The sequence below is a fragment of the Engraulis encrasicolus genome, unplaced genomic scaffold (assembly GCF_034702125.1).
Source record: "Engraulis encrasicolus isolate BLACKSEA-1 unplaced genomic scaffold, IST_EnEncr_1.0 scaffold_28_np1212, whole genome shotgun sequence".
NCBI lineage: Eukaryota > Metazoa > Chordata > Actinopteri > Clupeiformes > Engraulidae > Engraulis > Engraulis encrasicolus.
Window position 1 is genome coordinate 4,488 of NW_026945577.1, and position 18,886 is coordinate 23,373.

The window sequence follows — 18,886 nt, forward strand, 5'->3', positions numbered from 1 at the left end:
AGACGTCTGAATATAGTTAATCATTTACCCAATGGGGACTGCCTAAACAGATGTGTCAAAAAAATTAACACATTGGGATGTGTAGACAGCATTGACAGATTATGTGTCATTTTTGTGTAAGATTTCACAGAATGTGTGAAACCTGAAGTTAAGAGATGCATTTCTGGGTCGTGCTACAAGTGGAGAAACTAACGCCGTTTGGCTGTCCAATCGCGTGACTGTGGACATTTGAAAGCAGACTTCCGCCCGCCTTTTCTACCGTTGGAAATGCAAGATGCGGCGGACTTGACTTCAGACACCGAGAGAGGCTGTCGTAAGTAATTCACTTTATTGGTATAATTTCGTAACAATTACGTGTGTTACCGTTAATGTATGGTTAAAATCAAACCCTGCTTCACAAGTTTTGCTGTACGAACATTGGAACAGCCTCAGTGATTCTGTGAACATTAGCTAGCCTACAGATTTAGCTAGTTATTGATACTCATTAGCTATTGATCTTTAACGCTTGCACTATAAATTATATTTATTTTCTTTTAATTCACATGTGGACTAAACTTAAGGCGTTTAAAACGTGTTGTGTGGGAAAATTTAAAGTTTGAAATGTGATTTTGGATGGTTTGCTAACATTGGTTGCTAATATGGTAACTGATAATTAGCTGGTGTGGAAAAATCCAGGCGGCACTTTACTGATGTGAAGTTTGAAAGCGCTATTATTTTCTGAACATAAAAGAAAGAAAGTCTGACAGGATTTTGTGCAAGGATCTGAAACACCACGGAATGGATTGACGGACGGAGACTAGTACTCGGTAGTGTGGGCAAAAGTGGATGCTGCTCAGTACAGGTATCGGAGGGGGCAAGGGCAAGGGCTAGCTAGCTAGCCATAGAGGCGATTTTAAACTTCAGGCGCTATCAAACGTAAGCAGTTTCTGCGTCAAAATCATGGAATATCAGAAAATCCGCCATCCTCCACCCTCGTACATGATGAAAGAATAGCACCAATAAATAAGCAAGCAGGATCCCACTGTTTTGTGTTGGCCTCGATGACAAGCCGTTGCATAGAAACGAATTTTCGAATCACATTATGTCGGCTTTCGTGTGTTGTTCCGTGGCCAGTCCAATAGACCAAGCTTTTGAACCGTAAGTTCGCATGTAAGTGTACGTGGTTTTCACTGTTTCAGTATGTTAGTTGAACTATGGTAGATCCGGGCAACTGGTCAAACGCTGTCGTGTTTTGTCTCTCCGGTAGAACCATCGTATGACGGTCACTCTGGGCTTTCTTTTTTCTCTGTGTTGGGAAAATACCGGCAGTTTGTTTCAGTGGGGGGTGCGACGTGCCAGATGTACGCTGGTAGAGGGAAGTTAAAAACTGCCCACCGCACGACTGAAATTTGTAGGCAATGGTAATTTGGTGACGATACATGACGTTTGAAAAGAAGATTCAAAGTTTGATGTTTTAGGTGGCAGAGTAGAACAGCTGCGTGTGAAGTGTGGCGACTACAAGGTATCAACACCAGTTAGGGCTACGGGATTTTAAAAGTACCTTCAATGCACAGGAACTAACGTGCTACTCCCCCTCCTCTCTCTCTTCTCTCTTCGTCAGGGCCTGTCTTGTGGCCACATTCTGTCCATAGCTCCTACTCTGATTGCACAGTTGGATGATCAGACTGATGGTAAGAAGATGTGTGTGTGTGTGTGGTGTGTGTATTACATATTTTGTCTATTGATCAAGTGTCTAATTGCCATCCACTTACAGGCCCTCTGCCTCCTTTCATTTGTATTTTTAGATTATTTTTTTAATTGTTGTAATGTATGCAATTGAGATAAATTATGTTACTGTGATCGTTGTTATAATTACACAGAGACTTTGGTAAAATGTGAAAATTTTAAAGTACAGCTTGTACAATTTTTCTTGCTCTCCATTTTCAGAATTGAAAAGTGCTACACAGTTCTCACACATCTTTCTGACTCCGAAGCCCCGCTGCAGTGTAAAATCTGAGATGTCCTTTATCTGGTTTGATTATTTGTGCAGGTCATTTTCAAAGGGGGATAGTTACGTTTAAAAACTTCTTCTAAATTGCTTTAAAAACAACCTTTCATGCCGAGCCCTCTGTTAGGACCTTTCATTGCGATACAGAGTTTTATGACCTGTGTCACCAAAAATGTCCAAGACCATATTTTAACCTTCTATTTAAATGGCATCAATAGCCTTAATCTTATAACAATGGCCGGGGTTAAGTTCAAGAGAACTATAGTTTGGTGAAATGGCTCCCCAAACGGAAAGGGGAACAGCAGCGGTTTTGTAGTTGTAGAGAAACCTAATTAGCGCCAAGTGTTTGTGTTAAAACCGTGTTGTTTTCTTGTTACCTGTCACTGTACCCATAGCAACTTTTGTCATAGAGAGCAACTTGGCAGTTCAAATTTAGGTGCCTGCTGTATAAAGAAAAAGGCAGTTATTTGGATGAGTTACAGCTAACAAGACGGCAAACTTGAGACTGTAAATATTGTGTGTTTGACAGATTTCTGACAGCGAACAGGGCATGGTGAGGGAAGGGCAGTGTACCGAACTCTCCAAGATGACTCGGACCAGGTGACGCAACCCATGCAAAGGGCAACAATGTGAGTTAACCACACACACACACACACACACACACACTACACACACAACCCAACACACACACACACACACACCACACAAGACCATGAGTCAACATAGTAGCCCCTACAATATTTTTTCCAAATTTATTGCTGTATGCTTTTACCATATCCATCATGTTGAGTGTGTTTTTAAATGCACCTTTAGTGTGTGTATGAGTTTGGTGTTAGGACTGTGCTGAGGGCGTTCCGCCCCCCCTCCCCCTCCACACCACTCAAGGCACGGCGCGGCGGCCCAACCGCCAAAACCTAACGTGAGTACACAAACACACACACTTGTGTGCATGCCACGCACTGAAACTTTCCTCATACTGTGACTTGTCAACTTCCATACATTGTGTGGTGTGCGTGTGAACAGGGAGATTAACATGAGGCTGGATGCCCGGCGTGGCTCCCTGCGGCGTCCATCACCAGAGGGGCCGTGATTGGGGCTGCGGCAGCTAGCCAAATTAAAGGAGGAATGGGGGGGAAGGAAGGAGTCCTGACGATGCCGACATCGCCATCGTATGCAGTCCACGTCCCTCGGCAGGAAAAAACCACCAAAATTGAAAACCGCTTGCAGCATGCATCAGCAAACACCACCGGCACGACCGTAAACTTAAAAGATACGCACAAGGACCAGACATACCACCAAATACAATAGCACATAAAGGTACACACACACACACACACACACACAGCAGTACATCTGTTTTGTATAGCGCTTTGCTATCAAAGACTTTTTACAGGGGAAAGTATTAAAAATTCTGTTTTTATAGTTGGGGGAAAAGCCATGGAAAGTAAGATAACCCTATACAGCAGATGTGTGTGTTCCAGTATTATTTATGTGTATGTGGAGTTGCAGACAAGAGCTTCTGACGCAGCCAGGTGGAAGACCTGTCAGTCAAGCTAAAGGGGTTCCCGGGCCCTCCAACCTGCTGCTTGGCTGTCCACGGAGAGCGGAACTTAACACCTCACTCACTATTTGGCCAGCTAGACTCTGCATCGCTGACATCTTTGGTAGGAATTTTGTGTGTGTTTTGTGTGTGGGTGGTGTGTGTGTGTGTGTTGGTGTGTGTGTGTGTGTGTGTGTGTGTGTGTGTAGTGTGTGTGTGTGTTTGCGGTGGGTCTGTGTTGGTGACACAGTCAGTCCATTGGGCTACCTTTTCCTGATATTAAATACTGTATAACGTTTCATACGTATAACCCGCATTGCAAAATGAATTTTCATATACAGGGTTATATCACGAAAGTGAATACACACCCTCACAGTTTTTGCAGATTTTTGGATTATACATTTTTCATAGGAAAGGGCATTACAGAAATTTCACTTTGACACAATGATTAGTGGACCTTTTAAACAACTTATTTAACCGCTTAAAATTTCTTGCGTCAGCATGACAAGTCATGAAAGTAACAAGATGGTTTTGACAGTGTCTTATGTTCACTGTCCCTGGGTCGCTACAGTATGCCTCCAAAATTACATCATTTAAAAGACGGTTTTAGCTAAATTTTTCCCTCCCATGGGAGACCATGCCCCCAGACCCCCCTAGTAGGACTCAACACTACCCCCCAAAAACGCCACTGCACACCAAACACATTCTCGCGCACCGCTGCAACACACGCGCCGCTCCGGTGCCACCCGAGCGCCAAACACCGCTCCTTTCTCACCTTTTTTCACCCTTGTACCCGTTTTTCATGCCTTAATACTAGTTTGGGACTGGTATGCTTCAACCCTTTTCAAATCAGTTAAGTAAACCTTGCTATTAATATTATTGATGATCGTGTCTCTCCTCTCTCTCCCCGCTTCCTTCTTCTTCCTCCTCTTTCTACTTCTTCTCAGTCTGGAACCCCAACTTCAACATCCCTCTTCCACTGCACTTACCTGACACTGAGATGGAATCCACAACCCAACCACTAGTGGTCTGCATTGGGGGAAAACCTGAAGAGTCTGTCATAACCCGCCAGGAATGACCGTTGGTTGGACCATTCCCGTTGCAGAGGGGGGGGGGGGGGGGGGGGGAGGGGGGGGGGGGGGGGGGGGGGCGGCCTGAACTTGCACAATTGACAAGGCTGTTCAAGCTTTACTGGGTTCCGCAACTTGTTATATCAGCACAGCTCAGCTCCTGTTTTCACCTCTTTGAATATTGTTTATGACGTTTCCCATCTCAACCAACCCCAAAACGAACAAAGGGCACTACCACCTTGTCCCAAAGCTTTCCCAGCAGAAATATTTTGATTATCATTTTGGCAACACTTTATTTTATCATTAATCCTATTAGCTCTAATACATAGTGTTTTAATCCTGTATGCTGTATAAGTAACTTGTAAAGGCATGCACTAAGGCAAAATCAAACGATACGTTGAGCATGAATTCCGCAAATGCCTTGTTCATGCACAATTTGGGATTTTAATACCTTAATTAACCTTTCAGTAAGGACTTAACAAATGGTTTGATTTCGCTTAGTACATGCCTTACAAGTAACTTATACAGGCATTAACTCCATTAGATGCTGGATGAATTGGGTTGTGCAACATTGGCCCTGGCGCGCCTGGAGTTTTGTATGGCATCAGCACCCTTTTCTGCAAGTGCTTTTAGGCATCAATGGGGTTAACATGTGTATGTATTAAGTGCCTAAGCTATGTTGAAATGTTAAAATAAAGTAGTTAACATCAATAGTTATTTAAAAAAATTATATGTTGTAAAAACTGGGGACGATTGTGAAATGATATGATGTGGCAGATGTAAGACCCATTGGGATGTTATATGCAGAGTTTTCATTCAGATGGAAATGTCCTCTTAACCCAACGGTACAATGGTCTTTTATTCCAATATGTTGGATCCTACAGTATTTCATAAGAAAGTTTTTCAAGAGTATTTAACACTTTAATTCGATATTTCAAGACTTTTGGGTTTTGTCAATACCACCGGTAATGTTGTTAAAAGAGAGATGATAGTGTTGACGAGTCATAATCATCATATTGATACTTCATGAAATTCGCAGTGAGTGTTAATTATTCTTGAAAAAAGATCACCTTTTTGTGCGTAAACACTTTACTTTACGGAATCGCTAATAAAGGGGGTGTTAAATTTTTCATACTAATGTTCAGTAATTTTCAGTCTAATTTTATGGTTTAATAACTGCTTGGGTTTTTAGTAAATAACAGCCAAAAATAACCATTTGGGTTTCCAGTGCAATTACACTTTAAAAAATTTTCTCATTTAATAACAGCAAAAATAATCATACAGGTTCCCAGTGCAATTATTGCTGTAGTTTTAGGTTTATAGTAGGCTAATGGAAAACAGCTACTGTGTCATCATAGGTAGTTTGGTGGTAGGTATGCCAGTTATCTAAACGGTATCAGCGAAAACAGTAGTTTTTCATACTAATTTAGGCTACGATCAGGGCCCGTAATGTGCAAATATTTCCTCTTCCTATGTTATTGCATAGAAACGACCACCCAAAGCATCCTTGATTATTTCTGCTTAATTACCTTGATAAACAAATTTTGAGTAGTTATATGGAATATAACGATAGAATTCAGGCCGTAAAATGCAAAAAATTATCAACCTATTCCACTCAATTTTATGGAAAGATTACATATTTTTCCATGGTTTTTTAAAAATGTCTTATTTTCTTATTTCACTCAATTACTTAGTTTTGAATTATCATTTTTAAAAATACCAAAATATAGATAGCCTAAGCCTCATGAAGTGATTCCAAGTACACCGACAACACAATGTGTTGCAAAACTTTATTTTTTATTTTCCAATCAGTCTATGAGATTCATGTTCACTGATGTGAGGTTTGGTCAATCTGACACCATACAGTGGAAGTCCTGTGAAACACAAACAAACAAACAGAGAAGTCAACTGCAAGGACCGGGTTTCACCCTCGTTTATTTTTTTATGTTATCATGTCACATCGCTAAATTTGATTCTGAAATGCAGGTACATTGTTAAATGCACGTTGTAAATCTTCCTCAGGCTGACATCGTTGCTGATTTACAAAGGCAAACTCTAGCTAGGCACTAGGCTTCAGTCGTTGAAAACATGTGGGCAGAGCTAGCATAGTGGGTTCCATTGTAAAGGTACTTCTGTATGCCGTTTCATTTCCCAGAACATAACATTAACCTAACTCCTAAACTCCATAAAAACATGTTTGATAAGGCTTTAAAAAGGTAATTCGACGATTGAAGGTGGATGAAAATCAACAATCAAGGACATTTTAGCGCACCCTTGAAAGTTACCTGGTTGCTTGCCTTGCGTTCGCGAAAGCAACTGTGTGGTACGTCTCAAAACTCCCAAAACCCTTTTGGGGTGTGTTCAGGGTAATCCAAACAATTAAAAACACGTCCGCGGGCTTCTGAGCCATATGCAAGCAGAGCGGGGCAGCGTATACATACTAGAACGAGTGTGCTTGAAGTACACAGAGTATACTAATGGAGACGCCTTTCTGTTCTGGCAGTAACCAAAACTATTCGTTTGCCTAGCAACAACAGGAAACTCGCCGGCCAAACCGCGAGGCTCAGTTCAACTTCAGTTGCAGCAGAGCCAGGCAAGGGTAAGTTCCCGAAAACGAATCTTTTAATGTAGTTCTAGCTTTAACTGCTTTCAATTTTGTCTCTGAGCTTTGATGATATTTAAAAACTGTATTTACACTGCCAAACACGTTTTAAAAAGCCATATGTGTATGAGTATATCCACGCCACAATCTGACTCACCCCGCCTAGAAGTTGTAGGACCCTCCCCGCTAGTTGTCACAGAGACTGACTATGACTAGCCCACAGAGGTACATGGAAACCACTAGTTCTTGCTAGCTCTGCCACACCATGTTTTCAATGACTGAAGCTAGGTGCTAGCTAGAGTTTGCCTTTGTAAATCAGCATAAACGATGTCATCAAAAAGGGGCCTGGAGGAAGATTTACAACGTGCATTTACATGGTTACTGGCATTTCCAGAAGCAAATTTAGCTCGATCCCCCGTCCCCGTGTCTTCCTCTTCGATAACAAGTATAAAAAATAAAACGTGGTGGATGTTGGTGAACCTCCAACGTGTCGCGTCTTGCAGTTGACTTCTTGTTTGTTTGTTTTGGGTGTTCCACAGGACTTCCTCTGGATGGTTGGCAGATCATAGTGTAACCACACTCACTCCACCCCCCACCCCCCCCCCCCCCCCCCCCCACCCCCCCCCACCGCCTGGTCACCCCCCCCCCCCCCCCCCCACACCCCCCCCCCCTCCCAATCTCATCCACCCAATTAAAAAATAACATTTTTAAAAAATCATAAGTTTATTTTCACTTAAAATAAATAAAGTTTTGCACACAAATGGGTTTGTCTGTGTTACTTGTCAATCAACTTCATAGTAAGGCTAGTCTATATTGTATTACAAATGATATAATAACTAAAGTAATTAGAGTGGAAATAAGAAATAAGACATTTTAAGTACCTGATAATGTGAAAATTATGTGAATTTTCCATAAAAATTGAGTGGAAATAGGTGATAAGGCATTTTTACGGCCCCTGGGATTCTATCTTATTTCCTATATATACTTACTTCAATTGTTTACCCAATGGTATTTTAAGAAGAAATATAATACAACGGCGGGGATGCTTGGGTGGTCGTTTCTATGCAATAACATAGGAAGAGGAAATATTGCACATTACGGCACTGATGTAGCCTTAAATTAGTACTGAGAACTACTTCGGCTGATACCGTTTAGTTTCTGGCATACCTACCACCTAACTACTATGATGACACCGAGTAAGGCTGTTTTCCATTCAGCCTAATATTATCTAGTAATACTTCTAAAGCATAATTTGCACTGGAAAACTGTATTGGGTTTTATTTTGCTGTTATTAATGTGAAAATTATAGTGTAAATTGCACTGGAAACCCCATATGGTTATTTTTGCTGTTATTACTAATAACAAGCAGTTATTACCATAAAATTTGACTTGATATTTACTGAGAAAAAATCTTAGTATGAAAATTAAAACCACTTATTAGCGATCCGTAAAGCTAAAGTGTTACCACATTGGTTATCTTTCCCCCTCTTCTGAAAAGCCTATCAAAAAAGAATTTGACAGGTTAAGTTACATGTTCATACAATTTTTGTTTAATTGAATGTATACAAAACTCTACACAAAAAAACACACGTTTGCAGAGGTATGTAGTCAAGTCTTTTGCGAAGATTTAACCTTGTAAACAAAAGTGTTTGCTAAATAACGTCAAACCCCCCTGTCCACTTTCCATGTGATATATTGTCTGTTATATTTTGAAAACTAGAAGTTTCAAGGTTTTTTAATTGCTGTCACTTAAATGTTTTGAATGAAACTCCACAGAGTTAATTTATAAAGGTCAAAAACAAAAAAAAAAGCAACAAAAAAAAAAAAAAAAACAAAAAACAAAAAAAAAAAAAAAGAAAGAAAACACAACACAACAAAAAAAAAAAAACAAAAAAAAAAAAAACCAAACAAAAAAAACCAACAAAAAAACAAAAAACAAACAAACAAAAAACAAACACACACAAACAAATAAAACAAAAAAAATAAAACAAAAAACAAAAACAAAAAATAAAATAAAAAAACAAGAACTGTTCACAAAAAAAAAAACAAAACAAAAAAAAAAAAAAAAGAAAAAAAAGAAAAAAACAAAACAAAAGAAAAAAAAAACACAAAAAACAAAAATAAAAAAAAAAAAACAAAAAACAAAAAACAAAAAAAAAAAAAAACACAAAAAAAAAACAAGAAAAAACAAGAGAAAAAGAAGAAAAAAACCAAGAAAAAACCAAGAAAAACCAAAAACAAAAAAAAAAAAACTAAAAAAAAAAAAAAAACAGAAAAAAAAAAAAAACAAAAGACAAAAAAAAAAAAAAAAAAAAAACCAAAAAAAAAAAAAAAAAAAGTAGGACGTCCACCAAAGAGTGATGTCCCATTTATGCTATAAAGACATTTTTATTTATTTTAGCAAACAGATTTTAGAACATTTGAGTGATCTGAATGGGAGCAGAACATTGATGAGGGTTACTTCAGTTCTGAAAGCATGTCGATAAACAATTTTAACAAGAAATGCTATTTTGCATTGTGTTGCATACCTGGAAGCATTCAAAGGACTTTTTAAAAGATTTGGGCACAAAGTCTGGGCATAGGTGAGACTGTGTGTACGCATTTGTCTTAAGATGGCGATTTGTTCGGTCGCATCTCAACTGTCGTGCTTTTCAAGGAACCCCCTTTATAACCATTTAAATTTTCTCAAAAAACCACCATTGCTGGGTGGGTTGTGAGCTGTGTAGTTTAACTCTTTTTGCTTTGAAAATCTGCCATTCCTTAATTCTCAACCGAGTCTGGGGGTAAAGAATTGACCCGTTTGTTAGGGTTGTTAGGCTTTTGTTTGAGGCTATGTTAGGGTTATCTCGTTTTAGCAAATGTAGTTTTGGAGGAATAAATTTTAATGAGCCGCACTTACTGAGGTAGGAGGGGGAGAAAGGTTCATTCCAATTTCGAAAAAGACGTTGATAAGGACAATCCCCAATGACCTAATATGGACTAGAATTTGCCCTTATTCTGGAGGTCCTGATGACGTTTCATACCTGACGTCATAAATAAACGCAAAACAAAAAGACGGGCCATCTGGGCGTTCACTTCTGGTACCCTGCTGGGAACGGTCCAAACAATGAATGGGAAAAGACGTTGTTTTAGGACGTCTTTTTGCCCATTGGGGAAAGGTATATGTCTACGTAGTGGCAGCAATTGATCTTTCAAAAAAATCCAAGGTGGTCACAATGTAGGTATATTAATTGATTATTTATTTACGTTGATAAAGCAATTTGCTGAAAATTATCTCCTTTGGTGTGACGTTAAGAAAAGTATTATATTTAAGTAATGTAGAAATCGCTTCTTGATGGAGTTTTATGAAACATTGTTACACTCTTCATATTTATTGACAATTTTTTAAGTGTGTGCTTAATTAAATGAGAAATTTACCATTTAAGGTATTTTTTCCCCCATTAGAGGTGAGCTTATTAGGAAACCTTCGAAGGAAATACAGGGATATCTTTCTTTTTAAATTTTCGGAAAATTGTCCGAATTTACACTAACTTTTTCAGGGATGATAATTTGTTATTCCCTAATGCAATATTCAGTGTTTATCAAAAATATTGTTAAGTTCAAACAAAATATTTGCGCATTTAAAAAATGTCACACCATTAGGACATTCATGTCACGTTAAAGGAAAGAAATGTCAAAACTGAGCCAGAAGAAAACTAAATGTATATCAACATGATTTATACTTTTGTACTTTTGATTGATCATAATGTAATGTTGTAGGTCCATAATATGGACCTACACTTAGCACTTATAAGTCTTTGAGTTCATAGCTTATCAGCCTATCTTAACACTTAATGACAACCATGAGGTCATTAAATGTAGACCTGCAGAAGCTCATAAGACTCATACTGAAGTGTGACCTTGGCATGACCATCACACCTCACCCTCTTTGTAGGTATGCTATGGACTGTCACACCATGAAACCTGTTGATGTGTAGTGACCAGTGCTGTTTGGGTTATCTGAAGCTGGGAAGCACATTTATGCTATATATTGAGCTCTCCGCAGCATACTTTATTCATCTTACTTTCCCCTCCCCCCCTCTTCACCCCCCCCCCCACCCCCCCCACTCTCACTCATCTTTCCTTCACTGTTACCGTTATATTCTATGGTTTCAAAGGCCACCATTATTTACCATTTTATTCCTCCTTGACAGTATCTAAAAATCAACAAGCAAATATTCATCAACAATGCCATCAATGTATAAACTTCTAATGGCCAATAAGATGGAATAAGTTACTATGAATACACAATATGTAGGCTATCTAGTCAAACAACAAAACAAACAAAAAATGTACTACCAAGTGTGTTTTAAAAGCTATTTCACAGATATCTAGTCCTTTGGTGGTGGACCCTGATTTGTCCTTTGGTGTGATACTCCAAAGTGTCACACCATAGGACTTTTACCATCACACCATAGGCCTTTTAAGCTTTTGAGTTAATTTAAAGCCATGTCGTTGCCAAATGAAATACAATTTCACCTTTAGTAAGATGCATTTGCATACATAAACATGAGAAAAAAATATAAAAATATACAGTATTGTCAAAAATGTATTTATGGCTGTCAACACCAAATAAAGGAACTACAAAAACTAATACATCTTGTGGTCAGCAAAACGTTATTGATTGATTGAAGAACTTCTGAGAGAAAAAACTAAAATTCCACCTTGCTTATTGGCTTCTTAAGGGTCTGAAAAGTCACAATTTAAGAACAGCTGGAGCCTTCAACAATAGATGAATTATCCACAGAATTTACCCAAATAATGTGATTCGTCACACCACAGGATATTATTTTCTGTGACAAAAGTTTCATAAGGTCCATATGCGTCTCAGAAAAAACTGGAAAAAAAATTAAACATTGCCACTTTCCAACAATAGGACTCCTTGAAAAAACCATGCCAGGGATTGTTTAGAGATATGATCTGAACCTTTGATTACTTATTTAAAAATGTTATAACATTTTAGAAACCAGGCTTGTGACAGTCACACCATAGGGACAAATGTGGCATTTGACTCAAAATTAAAGTATACTTATTTAAACTCTGGTTTATATTACACATTACGTTTTCACAACATGGACACTAGTTTGATCATTTAAAACATTGACAATTTCGAAAGCATGAATTTACTTAATTTTAAGAGCCTGTGACAGCAAAATGTTCACGTCACGTCATCTACCCTAGTACAGAAAGCTAATACAAAATCCACAAAGCAAACTGGTGGGGTTTATTTATTTTTATTTTTATTTTTATTTTTATTTTCATATTTAGTAACAGGGCTGTAGGCTAGTCAAGTCCAAGACCAGAATAGTCAAGTCCAAGACAAGACCGAGTCTAAAGAGGTTTGAGTCCAAGTCAACAGGAGTTAAGGGCAAATCATTAAAAAAAGTCCAGTTCCTTTGTTTCAAGTCGTCTTTGTAGGCTAGTAAAGTGACTTGTGGACAATCAACAGGGTTTTCTGGTCTTTCTCATGGATATCCATGACGCGAAAATGAGGTGTCTCTGATTTGGAATCCCTTCCTTCCTTCTCTGTTCCTCCCTCTCATACAAGTCCGAGTCAAGTCCCAAACGGTTCCTAATATTGCCAAGTCAAGTCTCAAGTCCAGTCAATTGTGTCTCAAGTCTGACTCAAGTCCAAGTCACAAGTCAAAAGTCCCCATCTCTGGTATTGTCTTTGCCGCAGTGGAAGCAATTCAGCCTTCTGAAGAACTTCACAATCCTACACAGAAATGAGAAACAGCACATATTCAATAAAGGATCAATATAGTTACTCAACTCTATTCATTTTACAAGTATGCCTACTGTACACCTCACATCAATTGCATCTTGTATGACTGCAGGTGTCTCACCATCTCAGCTGCAGAGGTTGTTAAAAAGGACACTGTGTGAGGTTTTTAGTTGTTTATTTCCAGAATTAATGCTGCCCATTCACTAATGTTACCTTTTTCATGAATACTTACCACTACCATCAAATTCTAAGTATTCATTATGACAGAAAAAAATTGCACTTTTCAGACATTAAAAAGGGGGATCTTCTCCATGGTCCGCCATTTTGAATTTCCAAAAATAGCCATTTTTAGCTGCAAAAATGACTCTACTTGGACCATAGGCCTACTAGAAAATATTAGTTTATTACTTAGTAAACTTTCATGTAAAGATCAAATTTGGCAATAGGCAGCCCAGTTTCAATGAGCAGCATAGTTGCAGCACCTTTTATGACCATTTCCTGCACAGTGTCCCTTTAAGTATTTAAAGTAGTGTTTCTCAATGGGGACGGTATAGCCACCCAGGCGGCGTTAGGGAGCTCTATCAGGCTTATGAGGAGGTCAAGGGGGCGTTTTTGGGCTTATGATGAGGTCTAGGGGGCGTTTTTGGGCTTTGGATGAGGTCTAGAGGGCGTTTGTTTAAAAAAAAGGTTAGAGAGCCACTGATTTAAAATGATACACTCCTGGGCATCCTCAGCTGTCCCTTAAAGCCTTTCTTTTCACACGCACAGTTTAGTACTTTTATTTGGATCTCACCAAGAAGGCAGAATTACAAATCCAAATCCAAATAGTGATGGGAGCAAATTTCACAGCAATCAGTAGGGACTGATCTCAAAGCTTTTCTTTTCATGCACACACACACAGAGACACACACACACTCCTGGGTGTCCTCACCTGTTCTTGAAGCTCTTCCTCTTCTTCGTCCTCTTCTGCAGTTCCTCCTCCGTCACTTCCCGGTCACATGACCCGTCCTCCTCCGCCACTTCCTGGTCACATGACCACACCACAACTGTGGCCATTTCGTCATCTGACTCCTCAGTTGACTGCACACACACACACATGATTGTCATTTGAGTCCTCTGTTCTGAAATACTGAAATGTATGTTCCAGTTTATGTTACACAGGTCAATGTGACCGGCGTTGACTCACCTCCATATCGCTCTCCATGTCCTCCCTCTCCTCAGCTGCCCTGACCTCGATGGGGGGCAGGGGGGCAACCCTGGTGCTAGTAGCCCCCAACGCCTTCAGGAGGGCCGAGAGGTCCAGGGGGGGAAGCTGGGACGGGGTGGCCTCAAGGTGGGATGGGGGGAGAGATGAGGGGGGCTCCAGGAGGGACATTCTTGAGAAGGTGCGGCGGGCTTTGCAGGGCACAGGCACAGGAGGCAATGATGCGGGGAGCCTGGTTGGGGTGGTGGTGGTGGAGGTGGAGGGAAGGATGGGAGCCAGGCTCGGCAGGCAGCCAGGAAGGCTGGGTGGAGGAGGAGAGGAGAGGGATGGGAGTCCGGATGGGGCTGGGGATGGGTGGAGGATGGATGGAGGGACGTCGTCATCATCCAGGGAGGAGTCTGGGGAGACGTTGGGGGTGTGACTGGAGTCAGTTGAGGCCAGGGGTGGGGTGATGGACTCGTTAGAGGGAGTGCCGGATGCAGCAGAGGCCAGGGGTAGGGTGGACTCATTAGAGGGAGTGCTGGATGGACCAGAGGCCAGGCGGGACGATGGCAGCTTGCCCAGGGTGGTCGGCAGGCTTCGGGGCATGTACACCTGGGCCATCTGTGGAGAAAAAAAGATGACCAGAGATAGGATATATAAATTAGAACAGGCCAAGGATGTCAAACTCCCTGGAGTCATTTTATTCAGCCCACGAGATCATTTCAAATGTGTAGTACAGCTGGTATATATCATTAATGTTTAGCATAAGACTTGAATATGAAATCAGGTGTGTAAAAGACGTGAATATGAGTGGGCCCAGGCCAATGAAACAAGCTCGCCCTCATAAGCAACACAGTGTCGTGCAGGCACATTTGAACTACCATATGATGGGAAAGAGTGTGAAATTTAACTTTCGTGCTTGCATGCACAATTTTTTTTTTTTAAATCAATATCGAGTTCGGCCCGCAATGTTGTTCCAAATTTTGATTTTGGCCCTCAGTCAATTTGAGTTTGACATCCCTGAAATAGAAGTACTCTTACATATATAATTACACTGATGGTATGATATTACATGGTTTCAGCAGTGTAATATCGTACTACTTGTGTTGTAATTACATTCTGTAAGAGTATTTCTACTTTATACAACTCTGAAGATGACATGCATTTTGTACTGGACACTGTGAGGAAGGTATCCTCTTCCTCTAACACAGATGTTACATTATTTCAGATGACGGGAGATAGGACTGCTGTTGCCCTTCCTTCTCTATAGATCTACTGTGACAGGAACGAACTACTGTAAAGTTAACATTTTAAGATCCCCCCTCAATGATAGTCGAGTGTGACAGTGACAGGCAGAAAATGAGTTCACGATGAGAGATTGAGGAAAATTACCTTGGGCCACACTTGAATCTGTGTCAGTGTCACCCTCAAACTGACCTTTTCCTCCATGCCACTCCACACCACTGGAGCAGAGGCAGAGAGCAGCTGAGTGCCGCCAACATCCTCAAAGGAAATAATATTTTCCTCATCTGCCTCTTGTACCTCAATGATGCGAACCTTCCCCTGCAGAGACACACAAGCAAATCAAATGTCAGTGTCAGTTCTGGAACGCCATGTTGGCCAATACTTTAATTGATTAATTGATTAATTAATTAATTAATTTATATAGCCTAATGCACCTTCTGCCATTACAAACTGTTTGTGTTAACTTTATCGACAATCGTTTTTTGTAATTATTATAAATGATTTTTTAAAATTATATAGGCGTGCATTTATCTTCATAGCCTAAATAAATAGGACTAATATTTAATTGACTCCACACTCACCATACTTTAAACTTGTCCAAAGAAAATAATAATGATAATAATCAATATCTTCGTCGCTGCTCTATCATAAACCAATGTGTTGTCAATTTGTACTTTTCTGTCTGTTTTAGGCGCAAATGGCTAATATTGGTGACGTTGCTTTGTGACGTAAACAAGCTCTTATGACAGCGACCAAAATGGACCTTGCATTTGACAAAGTCGGACACGTTCTATCTATTCAGAACATTCTATTCACTCAAAGCCACGCAGACTAGGCTACAACTCAAGGAAACAATAAACAGGCTATAGCTAGGCTATAGACCCACCATATTTTTAATAGCCTATGATAGGCTATTAAGAAACGATAGATGTCCCTTTTTAAAAGCACTCCAAATTAGCGTAGTAAATCTGCAGGTTTCTTGGTGAAAAAAAAAGAGTTTAAAAAGTCACTGTGAATAAAATGGCGAACTGAGCAGCGATATTTCCACATAAGACTAAGAAGGCCAATTAATCAACTATCTATTAAATTCACGCAGTTTCCTAGTAGACCCAATAGTTTTTTTTTTTTTTTTTTTAACTAATAGGCCTAGGCTACATTTAATCGCATAAAGGACTTTGACTTTACATAAGATATGGAGATGATATTTGCTGTTGGCATCCAGAGGGAGCTAGAGCCACAACACGTCCCCGATGAGAACAAGCCTTTCGGACATGATTGCACCAAGCAAGGAGGACGTTTTATTACATTTTATGCATGTTCGCGGGTTGCCTCCTCGCCTACATTTACATTTCGGGTGAAGGAAGCTTGTGGCTGTGATTACTACTGTTGACCGCTAGAGGGAGTAAGGGACTAATTATTATGACGAGCCTAACCTTCTCTGAATGTGGTTGAACTTTTCAGTTGGGCTGATGTTTGTAAGAATGAGCGAAGCCATTGAAGTGAGTAAATATTTGTCTCCACCAAGTAGGCTACCTTAACCATAGTCAAGTTAGTTCCATCACTTTGTAACTAGATAGGCCTATCAGTAATAAAAAAATAAGGCAGCATTTCATGCATGCACTGATCAGAGGGAGAGGAGCCTCTATAGGGGTGTGTGTGTGTGTGTGTGTGACATTCATTTTTTCCAAGAAGTTGAGCGCATCCTCTGACAAATTTTGAAGATACAGTAGGCTATGCACCTCCTGTAGACAGCATTCATTTAGTTCCTGTAAACCAGGGGTGTGGAACCTATGTCTCGAGGGGCGTGTTATGCAGCTTCACATGATATACTGTATGACATGTTTTCTAAAGGAATCTTAGAAATTACATCGGACATTTGCAATACAATTAGGTTATATTCAGTGGACCTAGAGGGGTGGGTTCTGTTTTAAAGGTGGCTGCCTTCAATATAGGCCCAACGTGCAACAGGACTGGTTTGTGTTCATAGTAGGCCTATGGCCCTTGGAGGACTTTTATGGGCCTTGAAGAAATTTGAAGTGGCCTCTCGAATGAAAAAGGTTCCCCACCCCTGCTCTAGATCAGATTAATGGTGTCACTAAATGGGACTGCTTAAGATAAAGAAGACTTCAGCACAGGATATCAGAAATAAACAAGAAAGCGCAGATGGCTTTTAGTTTTTTATATGGCCACAATATCGAGTCAATACGCATCATATGCAATGCATATCATGAAATCTCAAATCGGAAGTAATAGCCTTAGCTTGTACCCAGCACTTTTCAAACCTTACTCAGGTTTATGGTGATTGCCCCCAGCAATTTTGAAATCAAACTGATGCCCATAGTCCGAAATGTTACTAGACAAATAAGGTGAATGTAACCAAAATCTGTCAAAACAGAGATACAAGCAGTGACTCAGAGTTCAGATTTTATTGGTGAATTATAGTATATCAAAGTAAATCAAATGTTCAATTCCACCACATTTAAATGGTACGACTGGCAATACAATGTCATCGTTGTGCGGCAGGTGGACACACACACACACACACACACACACACACACACACACACACACACACACACACACACACACACTTTTTGTATCAAAAATATTGGCATGTAATTTTTTTTTTTAACTTTTCATTTCCAACTTCACTTTGCAGATTATTTCATTAAATTGTGACATATACAGATACAAAAGAATAGAGTACATCATAGGGATGCAAATGATTAATCGACTTTAGATTAGTTGTCGAGCAAGAGGTTGCTCGATTAAAATGTATTAATCGCGATTAACCGCTAGAGGGCGCTAGAGACTGTTGAGTGGTTCTAGTTCTAGTCCTACTCAAATCCATGGTGCGCAGATTTTATCTATTAAATTGTCATTGCAACTTCTAGAGTTCTTATGGGTCTTTTGGAGATGTGTACTTGAATCTGTGATTATGCCAAGTCCAATGGTGTAAGTTGTTACTGCTTGAATTATGAGAAAAACGATCTTTCAAGACAGGCAAATGTCACTGCAAGCAGCATTTTACTGTAGGGTTAAGCTTGCTAGGTTAGCTTAGCGTGCTAACTAGCGAAATCACAAACGTAGTCATTTCAAATTGTGAGCTGTAATTTTAACCACTACACCCTGTCAGATATCAAGACTAGTATTAGCTGAACTGGGCATGAATATATATGACCATGCATGAAGTGGAGCACCATCTGTTCAATTTCAGGTGAATCCATGTTAGCTGTAAGTAGGGTTGCCAACTGTCAATGAAAAAAATACGGGACATTTCATCGTGCCGGGGGTCTGGGGGTTGTCCCCCAGAAAAATTAGCATTTCTTAGATGTAATTTCTTGCATTTTAACGTCCTGTGTCCCGTTTCAGTTCAATACGGAACCCGTACTTTTATCTCTAAATACAGGACGATTCCGTATTTCAAGGGACGGTTGGCAACCCTAGCTGTAAGTGTTGTTGTCACAGCTCCATTCATTCTCAATGGAGCCT

The 18,886-nt window shown here is 39.9% G+C and overlaps 1 protein-coding gene and 1 long non-coding RNA gene across 2 annotated transcripts; both read right to left on the reverse strand.

The window, feature by feature from the left end:
* Nucleotides 1-12,494: 12,494 nt before the first annotated feature.
* LOC134443203 (uncharacterized) lies at nucleotides 12,495-14,045 on the reverse strand. Its single transcript, XR_010033604.1, has 2 exons — nucleotides 13,895-14,045; nucleotides 12,495-12,954 (listed from the first exon to the last, which is right to left on the reverse strand). It is a non-coding gene; the product is annotated as an uncharacterized LOC134443203 (long non-coding RNA).
* An 80-nt stretch (nucleotides 14,046-14,125) lies between these two features.
* LOC134443093 (uncharacterized) lies at nucleotides 14,126-16,936 on the reverse strand. The gene is made up of 3 exons (XM_063193028.1): nucleotides 16,928-16,936; nucleotides 15,587-15,712; nucleotides 14,126-14,770 (listed from the first exon to the last, which is right to left on the reverse strand). The coding sequence occupies exons 1-3, from the start codon at nucleotides 16,934-16,936 to the stop codon at nucleotides 14,126-14,128; spliced, it is 780 nt and encodes a 259-aa protein (XP_063049098.1).
* Between the last annotated feature and the right edge of the window lie 1,950 nt (nucleotides 16,937-18,886).